This window comes from Phaenicophaeus curvirostris, unplaced genomic scaffold (assembly GCF_032191515.1).
Source record: "Phaenicophaeus curvirostris isolate KB17595 unplaced genomic scaffold, BPBGC_Pcur_1.0 scaffold_51, whole genome shotgun sequence".
Lineage (NCBI taxonomy): Eukaryota > Metazoa > Chordata > Aves > Cuculiformes > Cuculidae > Phaenicophaeus > Phaenicophaeus curvirostris.
In genome coordinates this window covers 60,480-86,929 of record NW_027206674.1, presented here as the reverse complement: position 1 = coordinate 86,929, position 26,450 = coordinate 60,480, and the positions used below count along the sequence as shown (strand labels likewise).

Below are 26,450 nucleotides of genomic sequence, written 5' to 3'. Positions count from 1 at the left end.
TTCTATTATCCCCTTTTGACCCCGTTCCCCATTTTCCCTTCCCTATTTCCTATTTTCCCCTTTCAACCCCCTTCCCCATTTCCCTTCCCTATTTCCAATTTCCCTCTTCCCCATTCCCTTCCCTATTTTCCCCTTTCAACCCCCTTCCTCACTTCCCTTCCCAACTTCCCATTTCCCCCTTCCCTCCCTCTCCCTGTTTTCCCTTCCCCATTTCCCATTCCCCCTTCCCATTTTCTCTCTTTTTCCTTTCCTCATTTCCCATTTCCCTCTTTCCCTTTTCCGAGTGCTGGAATTCCTCGGGAAAACCCAGTTTGAACTGGGACGGCAGCGGGGATCCCGGCTCCCGAGGGCCTTTGGGAAGCGGCTTCAGCAGAGGCTGAAGACGGAGGGAGCCTGAGCTCGGTACTTCTCGTGGAAATTCCGGAGGATGGGGACGAGGTTGTGGAAGTTGGGGCGGAAGGAGGCGTCCGCTTCCCAGCAATTCTTCATCAGGCGGTAGATCTGGGGGGGGGGGGGGGCGGCACCGCGGGATGGGAGCCAGCGATTCCCAGGCCCCCCCCCCCGCTCCCCCCTTTCCCTAGTTTCCATTTCCCTCCCTCATTTCCCTCCCCCTTCCCTGTGTTTCCCCTTTCCCACTTTCCCTCCCCTATTTTCCATTTCCCATTCTTCTTCCCCATTTCCTGTTTTCCCTTCCCCTCCCCATTTCTCGTTCCCCCTTCCCTATTCTCCCTGCTCCTCCTTCCGTATTTCCCTTCCCATTTCCCATTCTCATCCCATTCCCTTCCCCATTTCCCGGTTCCTCTTCCCCTTTCTCTCCCCATTCCCTTCTCCATTTCCCATTCCCCTCCCTATTTCCCATTTCCCATCCCAATTTTCTCTTCTCCACATCCCATCTCCGTTCCCATTTCCCCATTTCCCATCCTATTCCCTTCTCCACTCCCATTCCCCCTTTCCCATTTCCCCTTTCCCTTTCTCTCCCCATTCCCTTCTCCATTTCAAATTCCCCTCCCTATTTCCCATTTCCCGGTTCCCTTTCCCCTTTCTCTCCCCATTCCCTTCTCCATTTCAATTCCCCTCCCTATTTCCCATTTCCCATCCCAATTTTCCCTTCTCCACGTCCCATTTCCCATTCCCGTCTCCATTTCCCATTCCCTTCTCCATTTCCCATTCCCTTCTCCATTTCCCATCCCTATATTTCCTTCTCCATGTCCCATCTCCATTCCCATTTCCCCATTTCCCATCCCATTCCCTTCCCCATTTCCCATTTCCCTTTCCCCTTTCTCTCCCCCTTCCCTTCCCCGTTTCCCATCCCAATTTTCACTTCTCCCCGTCCCATCTCCATTTCCCATTTCCCACCCTATTCTCTTCTCCCTTCCCTATTTCCCTTTTCCCATCAAAATCTCCCCTTCTCGTTGTCCCACCTCCCTTCCCCATTTCCCTTTCCCGTTTCCCCTTCCCATTTCCCCACCTCCGCGGGACAATCCCTGGGGCTGGGCAGCCTCCTCCCTCTCTCCAGCAGCTCCAGCAGCCTCAGCACCGTCATCTGCCCCTGGGTCGCCCCGATCAGCTCCAGGAACTTCTACGGAACAAGGAGATGCCCCCAACCCAACTCAACCCAACCCAACCCTCCTTAACCCAATCCAACCCTCCTCAACCCTCCTCAACCCTCCTCAACCCAACTCAACCCTCCTCAACTTAACCCTCCTCAACCCAACTCAACCCAACTCAACCCTCCTCAACCCTCCTCAACCCTCCTCAACCCTCCTCAACCCACCTCAACCCAACTCAACCCTCCTCAATCCTCCTCAACCCACCTCAACCCTCCTCAACCCTCCTCAACCCAACTCAACCCTCCTCAACCCTCCTCAATCCTCCTCAACCCAACTCAACCCTCCTCAACCCAACTCAACCCACCTCAACCCACCTCAACCCAACTCAACCCAACTCAACCCTCCTCAACCCTCCTCAACCCTCCTCAACCCTCCTCAACCCAACTCAACCCTCCTCAACCCTCCTCAACCCACCTCAACCCTCTTCAACCCTCCTCAACCCAACTCAACCCTCCTCAACCCACCTCAACCCTCCTCAACCCAACTCAACCCAACTCAACCCAACTCAACCCAACTCGACCTTCCTCAACCCTCCTCAACCCACCTCAACCCAACCCAACCCTCCTCAACCCAACTCAACCCTCCTCAATCCTCCTCAACCCAACTCAACCCTCCTCAACCCAACTCAACCCTCCTCAACCCAACTCGACCCACCTCAACCCAACTCGACCTTCCTCAACCCAACTCAACCCACCTCAACCCTCCTCAACTCAACCCTCCTCAACCCAACTCAACCCTCCTCAACTCAACCCAACCCAACTCAACCGCCCCCGGCAAACGCTGGCAACGCTGCCGCCGGCGCCGAACTCACCACGGGCGGGCTCTGAGCCGCATCGCAGCGCGTCAGCAGCTCGTAGAGCGTCACCCCGAAGGACCAAACGTCCGAGGCGTAGTAGAACTTGCACTCCTTGAGGCACTCGACCGCGTACCTGCAGGGATCACGGGCTCACCAGCTTGGGAAGGACCCACCGGATCATCCAACCGTCCCCATCAATCACCAACCCGCGTCCCTCAGCGCCTCGTCCACCCGGCCCTTAAACCCCTCCAGGGCAGGGGACTCAACCCCCCAAAACTTGGATTTCTCCTCCTTTTTGGGTCGTTTTCAGTCTTTTCCAGGGTTTCTTGCTCTTCCTGCGCACGTGAAACCCCCAAAACTTGGATTTCTCCTCCTTTTTGGGTCGTTTTCAGTCTTTTCCAGGGTTTCTTGCTCTTCCTGTGCACGTGGAACCTCCCAAAACTTGGATTTCTCCTCCTTTTTGGGTCGTTTTCAGTCTTTCCCAGGGTTTCTTGCTCTTCCTGTGCACGTGAACCCCCCCAAACTTGGATTTCTCCTCCTTTTTGGGTCGTTTTCAGTCTTTTCCAGGCTTTCTTGCTCTTCCCGTGCACGTGGAACCCCCAAAACTTGGATTTCTCCTCTTCTTGGCGTCATTTCTTGCATGGAAGCCATTCTAGATGGCCACGATCCTCTTCTATCCTGTTCCTGTTGCCTCCGAAACCACAAATCCAGGTGGAATTAAGGTTCCCACGGCATTAACGTCCCGCTGTCCTTTCCAGAAACCGGGAATCCTGGGCGACTCTCCCCTGAGCTCCCTGCCCCACGGCACCTTGGCTCTGGCCAACGCTCCAGCGCAGCCCCCCAGCCAACTCCTGGGAGAGCTCTCCTCGGGTGAGGAATTCCTGGGGGGGAAGCGTGGACCTTCCTGCTGGAGGGTTTGAGGTTCTCCAGAGGGATCTGAGCTGGTTGGATCCATGGGCTGAGACCAAGGGGATGAGGTTGGAGCAGGACCTTGGGGCACAACGACCCTGGGCAGCTCCAGCCTAGGAGGAGTCTGGCTGGAAAGGGCCTGGAGGAGAAGGACCTGGGGGGGTTGGTGGGTGCAGAGAAGATCCAGAGAAGAAGAGGAGCGGCTGAGAGAGCTGGGGGGGGGGTTCATCGAGCTCCATCGAGCAGCACTCACCAGAAGACGGGGCTGTCCCCGTCCTCGCGCACCCGGTAGTACTCGCTACCCTCGGGGACGGCCTTGGCCAGGCCGAAGTCTCCGATCTTCACCACGTGCTCCGTCTCCAGGAGGACGTTGCGGGCGGCCAGGTCGCGGTGGATGAAGTGCATGGAGTGCAGGTATGCCATGCCCTGGGGGGGGGGGGGGGGGGCAGGTTAGGGGGTTCGGGGGGGGCTCCAAGGTGTCTGGGGGGAGTTTTAGGCCTTTTTGAGGGGGCAAGAGGAGATTTGAGGGGGCAAGAGGAGATTTGGGGCAGTCTGGATGGTTTTGGGGGGGCTCAGAGGCTTCTGGGGGGAGTTTTAGGCCTTTTTGAGGGGGGAAGAGGAGATTTTGAGGGGGCAAGAGGAGATTTGGGGGGCAAGAGGAGATTTTGAGGGGGCAAGAGGAGATTTGGGGGGTGCAAGAGGAGATTTGGGGCAGTTTGAATGGTTTGTGGGGCCGCGGAGGCTTCTGGGGGGAGTTTTAGGCCTTTTTGAGGGGCAAGAGGAGATTTGGGGCAGTTTGGATGGTTTTGGGGGGGCTTGGAGGCTTCTGGGGGGAGTTTTAGGCCTTTTTTGAGGGGGCAAGAGGAGATTTTGAGGGGGAAAGAGGAGATTTTGGGGGCAAGAGGAGATTTGAGGGGGCAAGAGGAGATTTGGGGCAGTTTGGATGGTTTGGGGGGGCCTTGGAGGCATCTGGGGGGAGTTTTAGGCCTTTTTGAGGGGTGAAGAGGAGATTTGGGGGGGCAAGAGGAGATTTGGGGCAGTTTGGATGGTTTGGGGGGGCTTGGAGGCATCTGGGGGAAGTTTTAGGCCTTTTTTGAGGGGTGAAGAGGAGATTTGGGGGGGCAAGAGGAGATTTGAGGGGGGAAGAGGAGATTTGGGGCAGTTTGGATGGTTTTGAGGGGTCTCAGAGGCTTCTGGGGGGAATTTTAGGCCTTTTTTGAGGGGAGAAAAGAAGATTTTGAGGGGGGAAGTGGAGATTTGGGGCGGAAGAGGAGATTTTGAGGAGGACAAGAGGAGACTTGAGTGGGGAAAGAGGAGACTTGAAGGGGGAAAGAGGAGATTTGAGGGGGGAAAGAGGAGATTTGAGGGGGCAAGAGGAGATTTGAGGGGGGCAGAGCAATTTTTTGGGGGGAAAGAGGTGTTTTCGGTGGGGGTTTAAGTGTTTTAGCGGGGCTCGAGGCATTTTGAGGGGGAACAGGGGTAGTTTTGGAGGGATTAGGGGTATTTTTTGAGGTATTCGGGGTATCTTAGGGGGGTCAGGGGTAGTTTTGGAGGGATTCGGAGTATTTCAGGGGGGTCAGGGGTAGTTTTGGAGGGATTAGGGGTGGTTTTGGAGAGATTAAGTGAATTTTGTGGGGGACGGGAGTGTTTTTTTGGGGAATAGGGACATTTTGGGTGGATAGAGGTGGGTTTTGAGGGGGTTTTGGGGATATAGGGACTTTTTTGGGGGGGGTAGGGGCCTCTGGGGTGTTTCGGGGCGCACCTCGCAGATCTGCTGGGCAAAGAGGAGGATGTGAGCCAGGCTGAGCGGGTGCTTGGGGAGGAAATCCCGCAGGCTGCCCAGCGGAACAAACTCCATGATGAGCTGAACCACCTCGTCGCCTGCGGGAGGAAGAAGAGGAAGATGAAGGGAGGACGACGGAGGAAGAAGCGGGAGGACAGGAGAGGCAGTGGGACTTCTCTAGAGCTCCTGGAGCTCCCCAGAGCCTCTGGAGCCCCTCGATCCTCTCAGATTCCCCTTGATCTCCTTGGATTTCCCCTTGAGCTCCCTGGAGCTCCTGGCTCACCCCAAAGCCCTCAATCTCCTTGGATCCCCCTGATCTCCTTGGACTCCCCTGATCTCCTTGGAGCTCCTGGCTCTCCCCAAAGCCCTCGATCCCTCTGATCTCCTTGGAGCTCCTGGCTCTCCCCAAAGCCCTCGATCTCCTTGGATCCCCCTGATCTCCTTGGAGCTCGGGGCTCTCCCCAAAGCCCTCGATCTCCTTGGATTCCCCCAATCTCCCTGGCTGCCACTGATCTCCTTGGAACTTCTGGCTCTCCCCAAAGCCCTTTATCTCCCTGGATTCCCCTGATCTCCTTGGAGCTCCTGGCTCTCCCCAAAGCCCTCAATCTCCTTGGATCCCCCTGATCTCCTTGGAACGCTGGGCTCTCCCCAAAGCCCTTAATCTCCTTGGATTCCCCTGATCTCCCCAAAGCCCTTGATACCCTTTATCTCCTTGGAGATCCTGGCTCTCCCCAAAGCCCTCGATCTCCTTGAATTCCCCTGATCTCCTTGGATTCCCCTGATCTCCTTGGACCTCCTGGCTTTCCCCAAAGCCCTTGATCTCCTTGGATTCCCCTCATCTCCTTAGAGCTCGGGGCTCTCCCCAAAGCCCTCGATCTCCCTGATCTCCTTGGAGCTCCTGGCTCTCCCCAAAGCCCTCAATCTCCTTGGTTTCCCCTGATCTCCCTGGAGCTCCGGGCTCTCCCCAAAGCCCTCGATCTCCTTGGATTCCCCTGATCTCCTTGGATTCCCCTGATCTCCCTGGCTGCCACTGATCTCCTTGGAACTTCTGGCTCTCCCCAAAGCCCTCGATACCCCCAGATCCCCCTGATCTCCCTGGAGCTCCTGGCTCTCCCCAAAGCCCTCGATACCCCCAGATCCCCCTGATCTCCTTGGAGCTCGGGGCTCTCCCCAAAGCCCTCGATCTCCTTGAATTCCCCTGATCTCCTTGGATTCCCCTGATCTCCCTGGCTCCCCCTGATCTCCTTGGAGCTCCTGGCTCTCCCCAAAGCCCTCGATCTCCTTGGATCCCCCTGATCTCCCTGGAGCTCCTGGCTCTCCCCAAAGCCCTCGATCTCCTTGGATCCCCCTGATCTCCCTGGAGCTCCTGGCTCTCCCCAAAGCCCTCGATCTCCTTGGATCCCCCTGATCTCCCTGGAGCTCCTGGCTCTCCCCAAAGCCCTCGATCTCCTTGGATTCCCCCGATCTCCCTGGCTCCCCCTGATCTCCCTGGAGCTCCTGGCTCTCCCCAAAGCCCTCGATCCCCCTGATCTCCCTGGAGCTCGGGGCTCTCCCCCAAGCCCCCTCTCCCCCCGGGATCCCCCCGGCGGCCGCGCTCACCCTGCTGGCTGCAGCAGCCCTTGTACTTGACGATGTTGTGGTGATAGAGGGTCTTGAGGATGTCGATCTCGCGGCGCCAACCGCCGCCGAGCTGGGCGCCGCCGCCGCCCTTCAGCACCTTCACGGCCACCATCTCGCCGGTGCCGTCGTTGCCGGGGTCGTAGCAGCACAGGCTAACCTTGCCGAAGTGGCCCTGGCCAGAGGGAAAGGAGGCGGCCCCCCGGAAAGGGCTGGAGCCCGTCCCGGAAAAGGCAGAGCCCGGCTTCCCCGCGCCGGGAAGGAGCTGAGATAGAGGAGGAATTGGGGATGGGAAGGGGAAATGGGAGGGAGGAGGGAGGAGGGAGGAAGAGGGAAGGAGGAAGAAAGAGGGAGGAGAAAAGGAGGAGGGAGGAAGGAGGGAGGAGGAAAGGAAGGAGGAAAAGGCAGATCCCAGCTTCCCCACACCGGGAAGGAGCTGAGATAGAGGAGGAATTGGGGAATGGAAAGGGGAAATGGGAGGGAGGAAGGAGGAGGGAGGAAGGAGGAAGAAAGGGAGGGAGGAGGAAGAAAGGGAGGGAGGGAGGGAGGAGGAAAGGAAGGAGGAAAAGGATGGAGTCTACCCGGAAAGGACAGGAGCCCATCCCGGAAACGGCAGATCCCAGCTTCCCCACGCTGGGAAGGAGCTGAGATAGAGGAGGAATGGGGGAATGGGAAGGGGAAATGGGAGAGAGGAGGGAGGAAGGAGGAAGAGGGAAGGAGGAAGAAAGAGGGAAAAGAAAAGGAGGAGGGAGGAAGGAGGGAGGAGGAAAGGAAGGAGGAAAAGGATGGAGTCTACCCGGAAAGGGCTGGAGCCCATCCCGGAAAAGGCAGAGCCCGGCTTCCCCGCGCCGGGAAGGAGCTGAGATAGAGGAGGAATGTGGGAATGGGAAGGGGAAAGCGGAGGGAGGAGGGAGGAAGGAGGAGGGGAGGAAGGAGGGAGGAAGAAAGGAGGAAGGAAGAGGGAGGGAGGGAGAAAGAGGGAAGGAAGAAGAAAGAGGGAAGGAAGAAGAAAGAGGGAGGAGAAAAGAAGGAGGGAGGAGAAAAGAAGGAGGGAGGGAAGAGGAAAGGAGAGAGGGAGGAAAGAGGAAAGGAAGGAGGAAAAGGCAGATCCCAGCTTCCCCGCACCGGGAAGGAGCTGAGACAGAGGAGGAATTGGGGAATGGAAAGGGGAAATGGGAGGGAGGAAGGAGGAAGAAAGGGAGGGAGGGAGGGAAGGAAGGAAGGAGGAGGAAGGAAGGAGGAGGGAAGGGAGGAGGAGGGAAGGGAGGAGGAGGGAAGGAAGGAGGAGGGAAGGAAGGAGGAGGGAAGGAAGGAAGGAGGAGGGAAGGAAGGAGGAGGAAGGAAGGAGGAGGGAAGGGAGGAGGAGGGAAGGAAGGAGGAGGGAAGGGAGGAGGAGGGAAGGGAGGAGGAGGGGAAGGGAGGAGGACGGAAGGAGGAGCTGGGGGCAGCGGGCTGTGCTCACCTCCCCCAGCTCCCGGATCTTTTTCAGGTAGCGCTTCTGGAAGACGGTCGGGTCGGACGCCGGGGACTCGGGCTGCACCGCGCTCACGTCCACCAGGGCTGCAAGGGCAGCGGGGGGGATCCAGCCACGCCCGGGCCCCCCTTCCCCCTCCTCTTCCCCCCTTTTCTCCTTCCTACTTCCCCTTTTCCCCCTCCTCTTTCCCTTTTCCCCCTCCTCCTTCCCCCCTTTTCCCCTCCTCTTTCCCCCTTTTCCCCTCCTCTTCCTCCCTTTTCTCCTTCCTACTTCCCCTTTTCCCCTTCCTCTTTCCCTTTTCCCCTTCCTCCTTCCCCCCTTTTCCCCCTCCTCCTTCCCCCTCCTCCTTCCACCTTCTCCCCCTCCTCTTCCCCCCTTCTCCCCCTCCTCTTTCCCCCTTTTCCCCGTCCTCCTTCCCTTTTACCCCGTCCTCTTCCCCCTTTTTCCCCTTCCTCTTTCCCCCATTTTTCCCCTTCCTCTTCCCCCCCCCCTTTTCCCCCCCTCTTCCCCCCTTTTCCCCCCCCTCTTCCCCCCTTTTCCCCCTCCTCTTCCCCCCTTTTCCCCTTCCTCTTTCCCCCTTTTCCCCTTCCTCTTCCCCCCTTTTCCCCTTCCTCTTCCCCCCCTTTTCCCCCTCCTCCTTCCCCCCTTTTTCCCCGTCCTCTTCCCCCCTTTTCCCCTTCCTCTTTCCCCCTTTTCCCCCTCCTCTTTCCCCTTCTTTCCCCTTCCTCTTTCCCCCATTTTTCCCCTTCCTCTTCCTCCCTTTTCCCCGTCCTCTTTCCCCCCTTTTCCCCGTCCTCTTTCCCCCTTTTCCCCTCCTCTTCCCCCCTCTTCCCCCTCCTCTTTCCCCCTCTTCCCCTTCCTCTTCCCCCCTTTTCCCTTCTCCAAACCTCTTTTTAAACCCTTTTCCACCTTTTTTCCCCCTTTTAAACCTTTCCCTGACCTATTTTCTCACTTTTTAACCCCTTCCCCCGCCCCGGCCCAGCTCCAAAGCACCTCCCCCCCCAACCCCACTGGATCCCTGATTCCCACTGGATCCCCGCTGGATCCCTGGGATCTCACCGTGCGGCTGGAGCTGCGTGAGGTCCCTGAGGATGGTTCGGAAGGAGGGTCTCTCGCTGGGCGGGTACGAGAGGCACCGCGAGACCAGGGCCGCCAGCTCCCGGCACGACGGCTCCGGCAGCCGGTGCCGCTTCTCGTAGAAACGTTCCTTCTGGGAATGGGAAACGCAGCTCCAGCACGGAGAGATCCAGCCCAGAGCAGGCCTGGATCCATCCCGGAGAGGGGCTGGATCCATCCTGGAATGGGGATGGAGCAGGGAAGGATCCTTCCCACAATGGGGATGGAGCAGGGCTGGATCCATCCTGGAGCAGGGATGAAGCAGGGATGGATCCATCCCGGAGCAAGGATGGAGCAGGGCTGGATCCATCCTGGAGCAGGGATGGAGCAGGGATGGATCCATCCCAGAGCAAGGATGGAGCAGAGATGGATCCATCCCGGAGCAAGGATGGAGCAGGGCTGGATCCATCCCGGAGCAAGGATGGAGCAGGGCTGGATCCATCCCGGAGCAAGGATGGAGCAGGGCTGGATCCATCCCGGAGCAAGGATGGAGCAGAGATGGATCCATCCCGGAGCAAGGATGGAGCAGGGCTGGATCCATCCCGGAGCAAGGATGGAGCAGGGCTGGATCCATCCCGGAGCAAGGATGGAGCAGGGCTGGATCCATCCCGGAGCAAGGATGGAGCAGAGATGGATCCATCCCGGAGCAAGGATGGAGCAGGGCTGGATCCATCCTGGAGCAAGGATGGAGCAGGGCTGGATCCATCCCGGAGCAAGGATGGAGCAGGGATGGATCCATCCCGGAGCAAGGATGGAGCAGGGCTGGATCCATCCCGGAGCAAGGATGGAGCAGGGCTGGATCCATCCCGGAGCAAGGATGGAGCAGGGCTGGATCCATCCCGGAGCAAGGATGGAGCAGGGCTGGATCCATCCCGGAGCAGGGATGGAGCAGGGCTGGATCCATCCCGGAGCAAGGATGGAGCAGGGCTGGATCCATCCCGGAGCAAGGATGGAGCAGGGATGGATCCATCCCGGAGCAAGGATGGAGCAGGGCTGGATCCATCCCGGAGCAAGGATGGAGCAGAGATGGATCCATCCCGGAGCAAGGATGGAGCAGGGCTGGATCCATCCCGGAGCAAGGATGGAGCAGGGCTGGATCCATCCCGGAGCAAGGATGGAGCAGGGCTGGATCCATCCCGGAGCAAGGATGGAGCAGGGCTGGATCCATCCTGGAGCAGGGACGGAGCAGGGCTGGATCCATCCCGGAGCAAGGATGGAGCAGGGCTGGATCCATCCCGGAGCAAGGATGGAGCAGAGATGGATCCATCCCGGAGCAGGGATGGAGCAGGGCTGGATCCATCCTGGAGCAGGGACGGAGCAGGGCTGGATCCATCCCAGCATGGGATGAGATCGGGGCAGAATCCCCCCTGGAACGGGGTCGGAGCGGGACTGGATCCATCCTGGAGCGGAGCGGGGCTGGAGCGAGGCCTGAATCCATCCCTGGGGTGGGGACGGAGCGGGATGGGATCCATCCGGAGCGGGATAAGGAAGGACACTGACCTCGGAGGGCGTGCGCTGGGTGAGCGGGACGTCGGCGTCGAAGCAGATCTCCAGCAGGGTGGTGCCGAAGCTCCACTTATCCGCAGCCGGGCTCAGGCTCCCCACGGCCTGGACGCATTCCGGAGCGATCCAGGGGATCCGCTCCACCCGCTCTGGGGGAGAGAGGAAACAAGGGGAGGACACAGCCGGAGATCCCACGGACACGGAGCTGGATCCATGGCTGGAGGGCTGGAAGGAGCTAGAGAGGGATCGGGAGAGGCTGGATCCATGGATGGAGGGCAGGAAGGATCTAGAGAGGGATCAGGACAGGATGGATCCATGGATGGAGGGCAGGAAGGATCTAGAGAGGGATCAGGACAGGATGGATCCATGGCTGGAGGGCAGGAAGGATCTAGAGAGGGATCAGGAGAGGCTGGATCCATGGCTGGAGGGCAGGAAGGATCTAGAGAGGGATCAGGCCAGGATGGATCCATGGATGGAGGGCAGGAAGGATCTAGAGAGGGATCAGGCCAGGCTGGATCCATGGCTGGAGGGCAGGAAGGATCTAGAGAGGGATCAGGAGATGCTGGATCCATGGATGGAGGGCAGGAAGGATCTAGAGAGGGATCAGGAGATGCTGGATCCATGGCTGGAGGGCAGGAAGGATCTAGAGAGGGATCAGGAGATGCTGGATCCATGGATGGAGGGCAGGAAGGATCTAGAGAGGGATCAGGAGATGCTGGATCCATGGATGGAGGGCAGGGTCCTATCCCAAATCCCATATAATCCCTAAAATTATGCTCTGAAAGGCAGGGAAGAAAAAAGCACCAGGATTTTGAGCCCCCAGGCCGAGAGACACCTTGTACCTTCCCGAGAGAGAACCGTGAAGCTGACTCCGGGATCGCTGAGCTTGACGAAAGGCACGGATCCTTCTTCCAAGCCTTTCCGGGCCAGCAAGATGTTCTTGGCGCACACGTTGCCGTGCACGAGGTTTTTATCCTCCTACGGGAAGAAGGGATCGAGGAAATCTTGGAGCAGCTCCAGCCCGCGGATCCAACCTGACCCCATTCCAAACTTTCCCAGCTCCCGGGGTCCCAAAGCAAAGCCCCGGAGCCGGGATCAAGATCCTCGGTGCTCGCCCAACGTTGGAAGTTCTCGGATGCCATCCCAGTTCCTCCAAGGACGGGTTTGGGGAAGCACAAGGAGGGCGAATCCACCCTAAACCCCTCCTTTATCCCAAGAGAAACGGGATGGATCCTTCCCAGCAAGACTCCGGGTCAAAAAGGACTCGGAATGGGCTCCGCATCCAGGAAAATCCCAGCTCCCAATCCCATTACCAGGTAGCTCAAGGCGCTGGCCAACTGCTTGGCCACCGTGATCTTCCAGCCAACGCCGATGCGGCCTTTCTCCTTGCGGAGCAGCACGTCCAGAGGTCCGTGTTCCACAAACTCCTCCACCATGATGTCTAGGGAAGAAGACGGAGATGGTTTTCCCTTCCCTCCGGCTCCGAGGGAGTCGGGAACGGCCGAGGGAAAGAGATCGGGAAGCGGGAAGGGTGGTGGGAAGAGCCCGGCGCTCACTCTCGGAGCCTCGGACACAGACTCCGTGCACGAAAGCCAAGTGGACGTGGGACACTTGGCTCATCAAGCTGGCCGTCTCGAAGAACGCCTACGGAAAAAAAAAAGCGGGATCGCGGAGACTGGAAGACCAGGAGAGCAACTTGGAGGTGTCTCTCCAAGAGGAATCTCACCAGGGCGATGTCCCGGTGGCTGGGATCCAAGACTTTGAGGACCACGTGCATCTCCCGGCTGTTGTTGTTGGGTTCGGTGGAGAAATACTCGGCTTCGTCGTCGGCTCCGGAGGCTCCGCAGATGCTCAAGACTCCGTCATAGATGTTGGTGCAGGTGCCGTGGCCCAGGTGGGCTCGCTGGGGACAGAGGTGGGAACGGGATCCCCTGGGATCACGCGTGGAGGTGGAATTCTCCACCTTCCATGCAAGCGACCGTCCATGGGGTGGAGGAACCACCTCCTGCCCAGCTCTCTCGGCCCAGGGGCTGGTCCCAAGTGATGTTCCCACTGGATCACGTTGGGAAGGACCCACCGGATCATGGAGTCCAACCGTTCCCATCAATCCATGTCCCTCAGCACCTCGTCCACCCGGCCCTTCAACCCCTCCCGGGCAGGGGACTCAACCCCCTCCCTGTCCCAGGGCCCAGGGACCCTTTCCAGGAAAGATTCCATCCTGCTGTCCATGCGGAGCCTCCCCTGGTGGAGCTTGAGGCCGTTCCCTCTCGGCCTGGCCCCTGGCCCTGGGGAGAAGAGCCCAGCTCCCTCCTCTCCACCAGCTCCTTGCAGGGAAAGAGCAAGGAGGTCTCCCCTCAGGCTCCTCTTCTCCAGGCTGAACCCCCCCAGCTCTCTCAGCCGCTCCTCTTCTTCTCCAGCCCCCTCCCCAGCTTCGTTGCTCTTCTCTGCACTCGCTCCAGAGCCTCCACATCCTCGTGTTCCACCAACCCCCCCAGGTCCTTCTCCTCCAGGCCCTTTCCAGCCAGACTCCTCCTAGGCTGGAGCTGCCCAGGGTCGTTGTGCCCCAAGGTCCTGCTCCAACCTCATCCCCTTGGTCTCAGCCCATGGATCCAACCAGCTCAGATCCCTCTGGAGAACCTCAAACCCTTCAGCAGATCCACCCGGCTCAGTGTCACCCCCAAACTCTCTCAGGGAGCCCTCGATGCCTCCATCCAGGTCGTGGATAAAGACATTGACCAGGACCCAGCACGGAGCCCTGCGGACACCGCTTGGAACTGGCCTCCAGCTGGAGTTAACTCCATCTCCCACCACTCCCTGGGCCCTCCACACAACCAGTTTCCCACCCAGGAGAGCGTTGGCCTCTCCAGGCCCTAGACGGACAGTTTCCGAAGCAAAATGCTGGGAGAAACCATGTCCAAGGCTTTTCTGAAGTCCAAGCAGACTCCATCCCAGCCTTTCCCTCATCCAGCAGGCGAGTCACTTGGTCAGAGAGGGCAGGACCTGCCAAATCCCCCGAGCCTTCTCTTCTCCGACTGTCCTTGCGTGGAGCTGCTCCACCTCTGGATCTCTCCGTGGCCTCCTCTGGACCAGCTTCAACACTTCCATGAGTCCAGAGCCAGACATGGAGCTTCAAGGAAGGTCTCACCACAAAGGACCAGAGGGGCACGTGGGGACACGGTTTGGTGGGGCCAGACTGGAGGAGCTTGGAGGTCGTCTCCAACCTCAACGATTCCATGATCCCGCGGTTCTTTTCCCTCTTTTCCTCGGGAATAAAGCACCAAGCCAAGCCCATCCCTCTTCTCCTTGCCCCGGTGGTGCCACCATCCCCTCAAGCTCAAGAGCGGCTCCACCGATCCCCATCCCACTGGAAAATCCCGGGAAGGCCGAGGCCCCAACCTGAGTGATCTCGTTCTTGCGGATCTGGTGGAAGCTGAGCTGGGTCAGGTTAAGGATCTGCTTCGCGTTCTCCTTCACCTTCCACGTGATCAGCAGGTCCGAGATCTCTGCGGGAGGAGGGAACAGGCGGACGCTGAGTCCCGGAAAATGCGGGATGCACGGAACGATGGTGGGAACCCTCATCCATCCTCGTACCTCCCGGCTTGGGTGGGCAACACCTCTTCACCGTGAAGCTCTCGTCACCAGATCTGAGGGTGCAGCCCTTGAGGACATCCAGGAGCTCCCGCAGAGTGGGAAATTCCCGATCCCACCCTTCCAGGATGAAGCAATTGCCTTTCTTTTGGATCCGGAATTGCCTGAACTTGAGGGCTGGTTGGACACTGGAAGCCTGAGAAGGACAACATCGTGGTGGACATGGCGGCGTCCAAGAATCCAGAGAGCCAGCAGCTCGTGGCTGACGGGATCCAGGGAGATGGATGTTCCTGGGAACTGGGTGGCCTACCTGCTGCGGGTTCCTCTTCACCACGGAGAGGATCATCCTGTCAAAGTCAAGGATGCTCCAGCGGAGGAGATAGAGACCTTCCTCCTGCTGCTCCCGGCGCAGCTTGGAGAACACAAACTCCTCCCTGGTGGCAGGAGAAAAGGGACACGGCTTTGGAAAAGCCCTCAAAGATGGGACACGTTCTTGGGAAAGACCTCAAGGAGGGGACACGTCCTTGGGAAAGCCCTCAGGGATGGGACACGTCCTTGGGAAAGCCCTCAAGGAGGGGACACGTCCTTGGGATACAACCTCAAGGATGGAGTACATCCTCAGAAAACCTTGGAGGATGCTTGAAAAAACCCCAGGCACGGATACAACCTTGGAGAAGCCCTCAAGGAGGAGGATACATCCTTGGAGAAGCCCTCAAGGAGGAGGATACATCCTTGGAGAAGCCCTCAAGGAGTAGGATATATCCTTGGAGAAACCCTCAAGGAGGAGGATACATCCTTGGAGAAGCCCTCAAGGATGGGATACGGCTTTGGAGAAGCCCTCAAGGAGGAGGATACGTCCTTGGAGAAGCCCTCAAGGAGGAGGATACATCCTTGGAGAAGCCCTCCAGGAGGAGGATACATCCTTGGAGAAGCCCTCAAGGATGGGATACGGCTTTGGAGAAGCCCTCAAGGAGTAGGATACGTCCTTGGAGAAGCCCTCAAGGATGGGATATGGCTTTGGAGAAGCCCTCAAGGAGTAGGATACGTCCTTGGAGAAGCCCTCAAGGAGTAGGATACGTCCTTGGAGAAGCCCTCAAGGATGGGATATGGCTTTGGAGAAGCCCTCAAGGAGTAGGATACGTCCTTGGAGAAGCCCTCAAGGATGGGATGTGGCTTTGGAAAAGCCTCCAAGGACGTGATGTGGTCTCAGAAAAGCCTTCCAGGATGGGATCCATCCTTGGGAACGCTTGGAGAACGGGATCTGACCTCGGAAAAGCCCCCCCAGGCCACCAGGCCCCCCCTACTCACTGCATGGGCCCGTGGATGCCGTTGAGGATGCTCATGAGGAGCCGCGGAGGTGCCACCTCGTGACACAGGTAATGGCTGGAATCGGCCGTCAGGCGGAAATACCCGTCTAGGAGCGAGACCAGGGCGAGCGCGGCCTCCGGTGAGGGGAGAGTGACCTCCTGCGAGCAGGAGAACCACACGATGGAATCCGAGAACCAGAGAAGAGCTTGAGGCCGTTCCCTCTCGGCCTGGCCCCTGGCCCTGGGGAGAAGAGCCCAGCTCCCTCCTCTCCACCAGCTCCTTGCAGGGAAAGAGCAAGGAGGTCTCCCCTCAGGCTCCTCTTCTCCAGGCTGAACCCCCCCAGCTCTCTCAGCCGCTCCTCTTCTTCTCCAGCCCCCTCCCCGGCTTCGTTGCTCTTCTCTGCACTCGCTCCAGAGCCTCCACATCCTCGTGTCCCACCAACCCCCCCAGGTCCTTCTCCTCCAGGCCCTTTCCAGCCAGACTCCTCCTAGGCTGGAGCTGCCCAGGGTCGTTGTGCCCCAAGGTCCTGCTCCAACCTCATCCCCTTGGTCTCAGCCCATGGATCCAACCAGCTCAGATCCCTCTGGAGAACCTCAAACCCTCCAGCAGATCCACCCGGCTCAGTGTCACCCCCAAACTCTCTCAGGGAGCCCTCGATGCCTCCATCCAGGTCGTGGATAAAGACATTGACCAGGACCCAGCACGGAGCCCTGGAGACACCACGTGGAACTGGCCTCCAGCTGGAGTTAACTCCATCTCCCACCACTCTCTGGGCCCTCCACACAACCAGTTTCCCACCCAGGAGAGCGTTGGCCTCTCCAGGCCCGAGGTGACACTTTCCAAAGTAGAAAGCTGGGAGAAACCGTGTCAAAGGGACCTCAAAGCCCATGAAGTCCCAACCCTTCCACTGGATCAGGGGCTCCAAGCCCCATCCAGCCTGGCCTCCAGCGTCTCCAGGGATGGGGCAGCCACCACTGCTCTGAGCAACCTGGGCCAGGACTTAGAGGTCCACTCTGGACCATGGAATGGTTGGCTTGGAAGGGACCTCAAAGCCCATCAAGTTCCAATTCCATGGGCAGGGACACCTCCCGCTGGATCCAGTTGCTCCAAGCCTCATCCAGCCTGGTCCTGAACACCTCCAGGGATGGGGCAACCACCACTTCTTGGGGTGACCTGGGCCAGGGTCTTCACTGTGAAGAATTTCTCCCTAAGATCCCATCTCGGCGTCCTCTCTTTCAGCTCCAAACCGTTCCCCTTGGCCCATCCCTGCTCTCCAGCCTTCCTGGAGCCCCTTTCCATGCTGGAAGCTGCTCTAAGGTCGCCCCGGAGCGTTCTCCTCTCCAGGCTGGACAACCCGGAGACTCGGATTGCCCCAATCCCACTGCAGGACCTTGATTTTGCCAACCACAGAAGTCGTGGCTGCCCCACACCTGGAGATCAAAGCCGCTTTGGATGGAGCTTGGAGCAACCTGATCCTGTTGAAGGTGTTGGGATTGGATGGATTTTGAGATCCCATCCAACCCATTCTACGATTCCATGACCATGTGGAGCTTCTCCTCCTCCAGCAGCCCGAGTCCTTCTCCTCAGGGCTGCTCCCCACTCTCCACCCAGCTCGGATTTGGGATTATCCTTCTCTCCCCCTGCCACCTCAAGTTGGAGAGCATCAAATCCTCACTTGGTGGCATCAACCTTGGAGAAGAACCTTCTCCTTCTCTGCTCCCAGGCTCCGGAACGCAGCGACGTCCTCCAGGCTGGTTGGAAGGGACCAAATCCCACTCACCAGGCACTTGTTGTCCTGCCGGTGGACGCAGACCCCGCGATCCTTGAGGACGATGTGCGTGATCTCCCGGAAATCGCAGAAATGGACCCATCTGGGCTCGTGACGTTCCACCAGCTGAGTCGAGCCCTTCGCTTCCAACTCTTTGTTCCGGCTCTTCCTTCCAAAATATCCGCGAGGGGAGAAGTTCTCGTTGTTCTGCAGAGACGGAGACGCAAAGGAATCGCTTCCAGCCCTCCCGACCACTGGAAAGCCACCAGCGGGATGTGGTGGCTGCTGGTCAGAGAATCAGAGAATCACCAGGTTGGGAAGGATCCACCAGATCATGGAGTCCAACCATTCCCACCAACCACTGACCCATGTCCCTCAGCTCCTCTTCTTCTCCAGCCCCCTCCCCAGCTTCGTTGCTCTTCTCTGCACTCGCTCCAGAGCCTCCACATCCTCGTGTCCCACCAACCCCCCCAGGTCCTTCTCCTCCAGGCCCTTTCCAGCCAGACTCCTCCTAGACTGGAGCTGCCCAGGGTCGTTGTGCCCCAAGGTCCTGCTCCAACCTCATCCCCTTGGTCTCAGCCCATGGATCCAACCAGCTCAGCTCCCTCTGGAGAACCTCAAACCCTCCAGCAGATCCACCCAGCTCAGTGTCACCCCCAAACTCGCTAAGGGTGCACTCAATGCCTTGGTCAAACCACTCAACGGTCAAACTGGGATGAGCTGGAAAGGAACTTTGGGTGCTCGAGGGAGAAACCAGGAAGCCAAGGAACCAACGCACGATGGGATTTGGATGGAAACGGCTCTTCCCACTTGGAAGGAGGGAGGACAAGCACCAACCCTACCTCTACCGGCACCGGTCGCCACTGGATCCCGCTCGTCCCGGTGACGAGGACTTCGTGGGTGACCGGTGGCTCCTTGGGGAGCAGGGCGCGGCTTTGGTCCGGTTGAGAAGACCCCCCGTTGACGTCGAGCTGCATCTTCTCCCCCTCGGAAGAGGTGTCCAAGGAAAGGACCGGGAAGAGCTCGGTGCCGAAGCGAGGAGCGAGGTGCTCCAGGGTGGCTAGGTACTTGTACATGACGTCCTGCGCCGTCAGCTTCCCCGCGCTCACCGTGTGCCGCTGGAACCGCTGCACGAACTTCTTGAAGACGTTCTTCATGCGCAACTTGGTCAGGTGGTTGTTCTGCTGGATCTGGCGGTAGAAGGAACGCGGGATGCAGTCCTTGAAGCTGCACGAGGGAAGGGAAAGGGGGTCAGGAAGGTCTCGAGGTCTACACGGAGATAGAGGAGCCACCAGTGAGGGTGACGGGGAGGGAAGAGGGTGAGAAACCCTTCGGAAATACACGGAAACGTGGAATAGTTGGGGTTGGAAGGGACCTCAAAGCCTTCTAGATCCAACCCCATGGGCAGGGACACCTCCCACTGGATCTGGTTGCTCCAAGCTCCATCGGACTTGGCCTTGGACACCCTCAACGTAAATTTTATCTTTTATATGGTTTTACGTTCCTGTGGTTTCCCCATCCCTGAAGGTGTTCAAGGCCAAGTTGGATGGAGCTTGGAGCAACCAGATCCAGCGAAAGCGTCCCTGCCCATGGGGTTGGACCAGGATGGGCTTTGAGGCCCCTTCCAACCCATTCCATAATCCTACGAATTCATCCCGTTTAACGGGTGAGGCACAAGGTCACCGTGGTCCTCAAACCACGACTTTTTTGGCCAAAATGAAGGTGTTCACCTTAAAACGAGACTCCAGCAGCAAAGCAAAGAGCAGCCACTCGACCAACAACAGCATTTCTGCACCAGGATGATCATTTAAACCATCTCATCAAGATAAAACGTGGGTCAGAGGGGTTCAAGGCCAGGTTGGATGGAGCTTGGAGCAACCAGATCCAGTGGAAGCGTCCCTGCCCATGGGGTTGGACCAGGATGGGCTTTGAGGCCCCTTCCAACCCAATCATTCCATGATCACCAGCTCACGCGGAGCTCCTCAGCCTCAACTCCTTCTCCTCCGGCCTCGTGGCTGAGCCCTCACCTGTATTTCCTGGCCACGTCCTCCAAGGAGACGCCTTTTCTGATGGCCAAGTGGGAAAGGTGGAGCACGGCCATTCCCAAGCTTTCATTCTTGAACCTTTGGATCTCCTGCTCGGTCTGGAGGTCTTTCAAAGACGCAACGTCGTTAATGAATTCGTATTTCCCCTGTTAACGACAGAAAGTTAATTAAAGCGGAGGTGGAAACCCAGCGCTGGCTTCCAGGGTGGTTTTTTCTATCTGAAGGCGCAACGGGATCACGGTTCGGCTCCTGATCTCCCAAGGAGGCTCCAAGGAGAACAAGAACTTCCCAAGGACACAACTCAGCCCTCTAAAAAAACCCTTGTAGATGGAAAAACAGATCCCAGCAACGCGGCTGAGCTGAATCCAGCTGGATCTAGAAGATCATTGAGGTTTCCACCATTCCAGGAGTCTCCAGGAAGGGTCGTTACCTGCTCGAAGAGGTACTCGAAGGAGGCTTTATCCAGCACGGCTCCTCCTCGCGTCTTCTCCTCCACGGAATCGTTCTGGCGGGGCGCGTTGCGATAAACGGCTGGTTCCTTGTCGTTCATCCCGTGCCAATTCCGGAAGTAGAACCTGGAGAAGGGACGGGAGGAGAGATTGGAGGCAGCCAGCTCGGCTTCACCAACGGCAGGGCCTGCCTGCCTCTCCTGATCCCTCTCTAGATCCTTCCTGCCCTCCAGCCATGGATCCAGCCTCTCCTGATCCCTCTCGAGATCCTTCCTGCCCTCCAGCCATGGATCCAGCCTCTCCTGATCCCTCTCTAGACCCTTCCTGCCCTCCATCCATGGATCCAGCCTGGCCTGATCCCTCTCTAGATCCTTCCTGCCCTCCAGCCATGGATCCAGCCTCTCCTGATCCCTCTCTAGACCCTTCCTGCCCTCCATCCATGGATCCAGCCTCTCCTGATCCCTCTCTAGATCCTTCCTGCTCTCCATCCATGGATCCAGCCTGGCCTGATCCCTCTCTAGATCTTTCCTGCCCTCCAGCCATGGATCCAGCCTCTCCTGATCCCTCTCTAGATCCTTCCTGCCCTCCATCCATGGATCCAGCCTCTCCTGATCCCTCTCTAGATCCTTCCTGCCCTCCAGCCATGGATCCAGCCTCTCCTGATCCCTCTCTAGACCCTTCCTGCCCTCCATCCATGGATCCAGCCTCTCCTGATCCCTCTCTAGATCCTTCCTGCCCTCCAGCCATGGATCCAGCCTCTCCTGATCCCTCTCTAGATCCTTCCTGTCCTCCAGCCATGGATCCAGCCTGCCCTGATCCCTCTCTAGACCCTTCCTGCCCTCCATCCATGGATCCAGCCTCTCCTGATCCCTCTCTAGATCCTTCCTGTCCTCCAGCCATGGATCCAGCCTCTCCTGATCCCTCTCTAGACCCTTCCTGCCCTCCAGCCATGGATCCAGCTGATCCCTCTCTAGATCCTTCCTGCCCTCCATCCATGGATCCAGCCTCTCCTGATCCCTCTCTAGACCCTTCCTGCCCTCCCTCCATGGATCCAGCTGATCCCTCTCTAGATCCTTCCTGCCCTCCATCCATGGATCCAGCCTCTCCTGATCCCTCTCTAGACCCTTCCTGCCCTCCATCCATGGATCCAGCCTGGCCTGATCCCTCTCTAGATCCTTCCTGCCCTCCAGCCATGGATCCAGCCTGGCCTGATCCCTCTCTAGATCCTTCCTGCTCTCCATCCATGGATCCAGCCTCTCCGGATCCCTCAGGAGAGGACAAGTCCAATTATTCCCAGTTATTCTCTTCTCCGTGAGGAAGAGGAGCAGCGGGAAGTGGCTTCACCTCATGCGGAAGAGCAGGTTGAGCTCGGTGTCCTTCCCGATCCGGAACTGGTGGTTGGGTGGGAGCCAAAGGCGGCTCTGGGGGTCGTAGAGAGCGAAGAGGCTGTAGCAGAGCGGGGAGATCCCTGCCGGGAGAAGAGCATCCAGGAGCCGATCCCACTCGGAAAGATTCCCAGCCAAGAGGGGAAAATCCCCCTTTTTTCAGCCTGTTTATCCCAATCCCACCACGATCCCAAAATCTCCGGAGACGGAGACGGCCTCGCTCCCACTTGCAGCCTTCCCAAGCATCTTTCCGCAGCGCCGCGGGAATCCTGAGTGGGTTTATTCCAGGGAAATCCCAGCGGGGAAGCAGCGAGGGAGCAGGAAGGGGAGAAATCCCATGGGAATTGGGACCGGAGAGCAATTTGCTGGGTTCAGCCAGAGGGGAGGGTGAAAAGTTTCTCCCAAAAACAGGATCCAAAGGGATTGGGATCAGAAAACGGGATTCAAAGGGATCTGGACCTTCCCAGTGGGCAAAGGGGGATTGGGAACCAGGATCCAAAGGGATTGGGATCAGACAAGGGGATCCAAAGGGACTAGGATTTTCCCATTGGACAAATGGGGATTGGGATCAGAAAATAGGATCCAAACGGATTGAGAATTTCCAATTAGACAAACGTGGATTGGGATCAGAAAACGGGATCCAAAGCGATTGGGATTTTCCTAATGGGCAAGTAGGGATTGGGATCAGAAAACAGGATCCAAAGGGATTGGGATCAGAAAACAGGATCCAAAGGGATTGGGATCAGAAAATGGGATCCAAAGGGACTGGGATTTTCTTAATGGGCAAATAGGGATTGGGATCGTAACACAAGATCCAAAGGGATTAGGATCAGAAAACAGGATCCAAAGGGATTAGGATCAAAAAACAGGATCCAAAGGGATTAGGGTCAGAAAATGGGATCCAAAGGGATTAGGATCAGAAAACAAGATCCAAAGGGATTAGGGTCAGAAAATGGGATCTAAAGGGATCTGGATTTTCCCAGTGGGCAAAGGGGGATTGGGAATCAGGATCCAAAGGGATTGGGATCTGCAAACAGGATCCAAAGGGATTCAGCTTTTCCCAGGGGGCACAAATGGGGATTGGGATCGGAAAACAGGATCCAAGGGGATTCAGCTTTTCCCAATAGGCACAAATGGGGATTGGGATCGGAAAACAGAGAGATTGGGACCTGAAAACAGGATCCAAAGGGATTCAGCTTGTCCCAGGGGGCACAAATGGGGATTGGGATCGGAAAACAAAGGGATTGGGATCTGAAAACAGGATCCAAAGGGATTCAGCTTGTCCCAGGGGGCACAAATGGGGATTGGGATCGGAAAACAAAGGGATTGGGATCTGAAAACAGGATCCAAAGGGATTCAGCTTGTCCCAATGGGCTCAAATGGGGATTGGGATCGGAAAGCAAAGAGATTGGGATGGGAAAATGGGATTCCAAAGGACCGGGATTTTCCCAGCGGGCCTCCTGCGGGAATTCCCGGGGGATGCGGGGAATCCGGTGGGCGCTCACCGAGGCGGCGGGCGATGTCGATGCAGATCTCCTCGGCGCTGAGGGCTCCGTCCCCGTAGATCCGGCAGCGTTCCCGCTCCTCGGCGCCGTTCCAGAGGAGCCGAACCTTCACGCCGCCGCTCGAGGCCAAGCGGCCGCCTTCCCCGTCGGATTCGCCGCCTTTCACCGCGCGCCGGCACAGGGACATGGCGACGGCTCCCAGGAATTTCCCACCTGGAAGGGAAAACAAACAAAAAAAAAATTAGGAATTTTCAACCCAGCCTTCGGAAAGCACGGAGCATCCCAGTTTATCCCAGTCGAGGAACTGGGAGGGCTCCGTTTTGAAGCGGGATCTACGCACCTCGCTGGGAGATGGAGCATAACGCGGCGCCGATCCGGGGGGAACGGGTTGGGAATCACCTGCGGAAGCGATTCCGGGGTGAGATGCCCGCCCGGCATCGCTCCCTCCTTCGGAGCAAACGGGGGGAGAGGGAAGGGGGATCCAAAGGGATCGGGAAGAAGGAGCCAAAGGGATCGGGAAGAAGGAGCCAAGGGGGAGCAGGAAAGAGGGATCCAAAGGGATTGGGAAAGGGGATCAGGAAGAAGGATCCAAGGGGATTGGGAAAGAGGGATCGGGAAAGGGGACCCAAAGGGATCATGAAAGGGGATCCAAAGGGATCATGAAAGGGGACCCAAAGGGATCATGAAAGGGGACCCAAACGGATCAGGAAGAAGGATCCAAGGGGATTGGGAAAGAGGGATCCAAAGGGATGGGGAAAGGGGGACCCGAAGGGATCGGGAAGAAAGATCCAAGGGGATTGGGAAAGGGGATCTGAAGGGATCAGGAAAGGGGATCCAAAGGGATTGGGAAAGGGGGACCTGAAGGGATTGGGAAGAAAGATCCAAGGGGATTGGGAAAGGGGATCTGAAGGGATCAGGAAAGGGGATCCAAAGGGATTGGGAAAGGGGGATCCGAAGGGATTGGGAAGAAGGATCCAAGGGGAGCAGGAAAGAGGGATCCAAAGGGATTGGGAAAGGGGATCTGAAGGGATTGGGAAGAAAGAGCCAAGGGGACTGGGAAAGGGGATCTGAAGGGATCAGGAAAGGGGATCCAAAGGGATTGGGAAAGGGGGATCCGAAGGGATTGGGAACAAGGATCCAAAGGGACTGGGAAAGGGGGATCCAAAGGGATTGGAAAGGAGGATCCAAAGGCATGGGGAAAGAGGGATCCGAAAGGATTGGGAAAGGGGGACCCGAAGGGAGCAAGCAAGCGGGATCCGAAGGGATTGGGAAGAAGGATCCAAAGGGATCGGGAAAGGGGGATCCAAAGGGATCGGGGAAAGGGGGATCCAAAGGGATCGGGATTTTCACACCGGGCAAAGGGGAATGTGATAACGGGATCCAAAGGGAGCGGGATGGGAAAATGGGATCCAGCCCCACACATCCCAACACCCCTGAGCCCCACACAGCCCCCCCAGCCCCATAGATCCTGACACCCCCCAACCCTCCCAGCCCCACACCCCCCAACCCCTCAGGCCCCCCCACCCCCCACATCCTCACCCCACACCCCCCACGCCCTCAGCCCCACAGATCCTGACACCCCCAGCCCCACACACCCCCCCAGCCCCACACATCTCCCATAGCCCCACACATCCCCTCAGCCCCACAGATCCTGATACCCCTGAGACCCACACATCCCCCCAGCCCCCCACACCCCCCCAGCCCCACACCCCCCGACCCCTCAGGCCCCCCCACCCCCCACATCCTGACCCCACACCCCCCACGTCCCCTCAGCCCCACAGATCCTGACACCTCTGAGCCCCACACACCCCCCCAGCCCCACACACCCCCCATAGCCCCACACATCCCCCCCAGGCCCCACACATCCCCTCAGCCCCACAGATCCTGATACCCCTGAGACCCACACATCCCCCCCAGCCCCACCCCCCCCCCCAACCCTCCCAGCCCCACACCCCCCGACCCCTCAGGCCCCCCTACCCCCCACATCCTCACCCCACACCCCCCACGCCCTCAGCCCCACAGATCCTGAAACCCCCAGCCCCACACCCCACCCCCAGCCCCACACATCCCCCCCCAACCCTCCCAGCCCCACACACCCCGACCCCTCAGGCCCCCCCACCCCACACATCCTGACCCCACACCCCCCACGTCCCCTCAGCCCCACAGATCCTGACACCCCCAGCCCCACACACCCCCCCCATGGCCCCACACATCCCCCCCAGGCCCCACGCATCCCCCCCCACCCCTCCAGCCCCACACACCCCGACCCCTCAGCCCCCCCCCCACCCCCCCATCCCTGTCGGGCCCCCCCACCCCCCACATCCTGACCTCCCCCCCCACATCCCAACCCCCTCTCGGCACCACCCTCCCCCCTCCCTTCCCCCCCCGCCCCAGCCCGTACCGGCCCCGCTCCCCGCCGCTCCCGGCGCCTCCAGAGCCGCCGCCCCCCATTGGCCCACAGAGACGAGCGACGCCATTGGCTCTGGGCGCGCGAGAGCCACGCCCACTTCCTCTTCCCATTGGTGCGGGAAACGCGAGGCCCCGCCCACCCCCGCTCCCCATTGGTCCGATGACCGCGAGGCCACACCTACCACGCTTCCCATTGGTCTGTGACCGCGAGGCCACGCCTACCTCCTCTTCCCATTGGCGCGGGGACGACGAGGCCACGCCCACCACCCGCTTTCCCCCCACGGGGGCGGAGCCGCGGCTCCGCGGCTTGGTTGGAGGGCTTGGGCTGGATTTGAGGGGGCCACAAGGGCTTCGAGGGGGCCCTAGGGGGTCACAGGGCCCCGGGGGGGTTGGGGGGGTGTCCCAGTTTCCCCCCCCCCGTTACGCATACGAGTAGCGCCCCGCATGCATCGCTCCCCTCCGCCACGGAGCCCACCAGGAGCACCGAGCCGCGCGGCCAGAGCGGCCGCGCCCACTTCCGCCGCAGCCTCAAGCGCTGAGCGGGGGTCATAGAGTGGCGCCCAGAGCGGCCGCGCCCACTTCCGGCCTCCCCACGCCCAATGGAGGCCGCGTCACCCCCCGACCCCGCGGCGGCGGCGGCCGCTCCCGGCTGGGCGGCGGGGAGGAGACCTCACCCACACCCCCCCAACCCCCGCCCCGGGCGGCTTTGGCGGCGCCGTCCTCCGCTGACGCCAGCGACGAACCCGGCGACTCCGGTTGCATCACCGGAGGGGGGAGGGGAGGCAAGACCAGGCCTCGGCGGGGGATGGAGTCGGGGGGCAGCGCTCTCGGTGCCCCCTGGGTGCTCTCAGTGCTCCCCCCTCAAGCCCCAGTGCTCCCAGTGCCCTCCTAGGCTGCCGCTACGCCCCCTCCCAGTGCTCCCAGTGGCCCCCAGTGCGGCCGGTCCCCGCTATTTCCCCTCCATTTGGGGCTGCCCCAGTTTCTCCGCGGGGGGGGGGGGGGTGGGGGGGGGGGGAGAGGCCAGGCGGGGGACAACGGGAAGTGACCCAAATCCCCTCAAATCCCCTCAAACCGAGGGGGCGGGGCCTGGTCGGGGCGTGGTCACACGGGGAAGTGGCGTTGATTGACAGCGGGGTCCAGGGGGCCAAGGAGGCCGAGGGCGTCTGGGCTTGGAGCAGCCCCGGC

At 59.3% G+C, this 26,450-nt stretch overlaps 1 protein-coding gene across 3 annotated transcripts; it reads right to left on the bottom strand.

The window, feature by feature from the left end:
• Positions 1-210: 210 nt before the first annotated feature.
• Positions 211-25,286, bottom strand: LOC138734058 (non-receptor tyrosine-protein kinase TYK2-like). Of its 3 annotated transcripts, none has more exons than XM_069881618.1 (25): positions 25,274-25,286; positions 23,197-23,255; positions 22,857-23,069; positions 21,311-21,434; positions 19,948-20,092; positions 19,500-19,663; positions 18,315-18,699; positions 17,485-17,679; positions 15,705-15,862; positions 14,707-14,830; positions 14,400-14,592; positions 14,205-14,311; positions 12,535-12,711; positions 12,365-12,452; positions 12,122-12,249; positions 11,651-11,786; positions 10,806-10,957; positions 9,249-9,399; positions 8,178-8,275; positions 6,698-6,890; positions 5,078-5,196; positions 3,569-3,741; positions 2,422-2,539; positions 1,469-1,579; positions 211-501 (listed from the first exon to the last, which is right to left on the bottom strand). In XM_069881618.1, the coding sequence occupies exons 3-25, from the start codon at positions 23,041-23,043 to the stop codon at positions 367-369; spliced, it is 3,561 nt and encodes a 1,186-aa protein (XP_069737719.1). In that variant the 5' UTR covers positions 23,044-23,069; positions 23,197-23,255; positions 25,274-25,286; the 3' UTR covers positions 211-366. The 3 variants fall into 3 exon arrangements, with proteins under 3 accessions (XP_069737719.1, XP_069737717.1, XP_069737720.1); XM_069881616.1 differs by having other exon boundaries at positions 25,258-25,285; XM_069881619.1 differs by lacking the exon at positions 1,469-1,579 and having other exon boundaries at positions 25,258-25,285.
• Between the last annotated feature and the right edge of the window lie 1,164 nt (positions 25,287-26,450).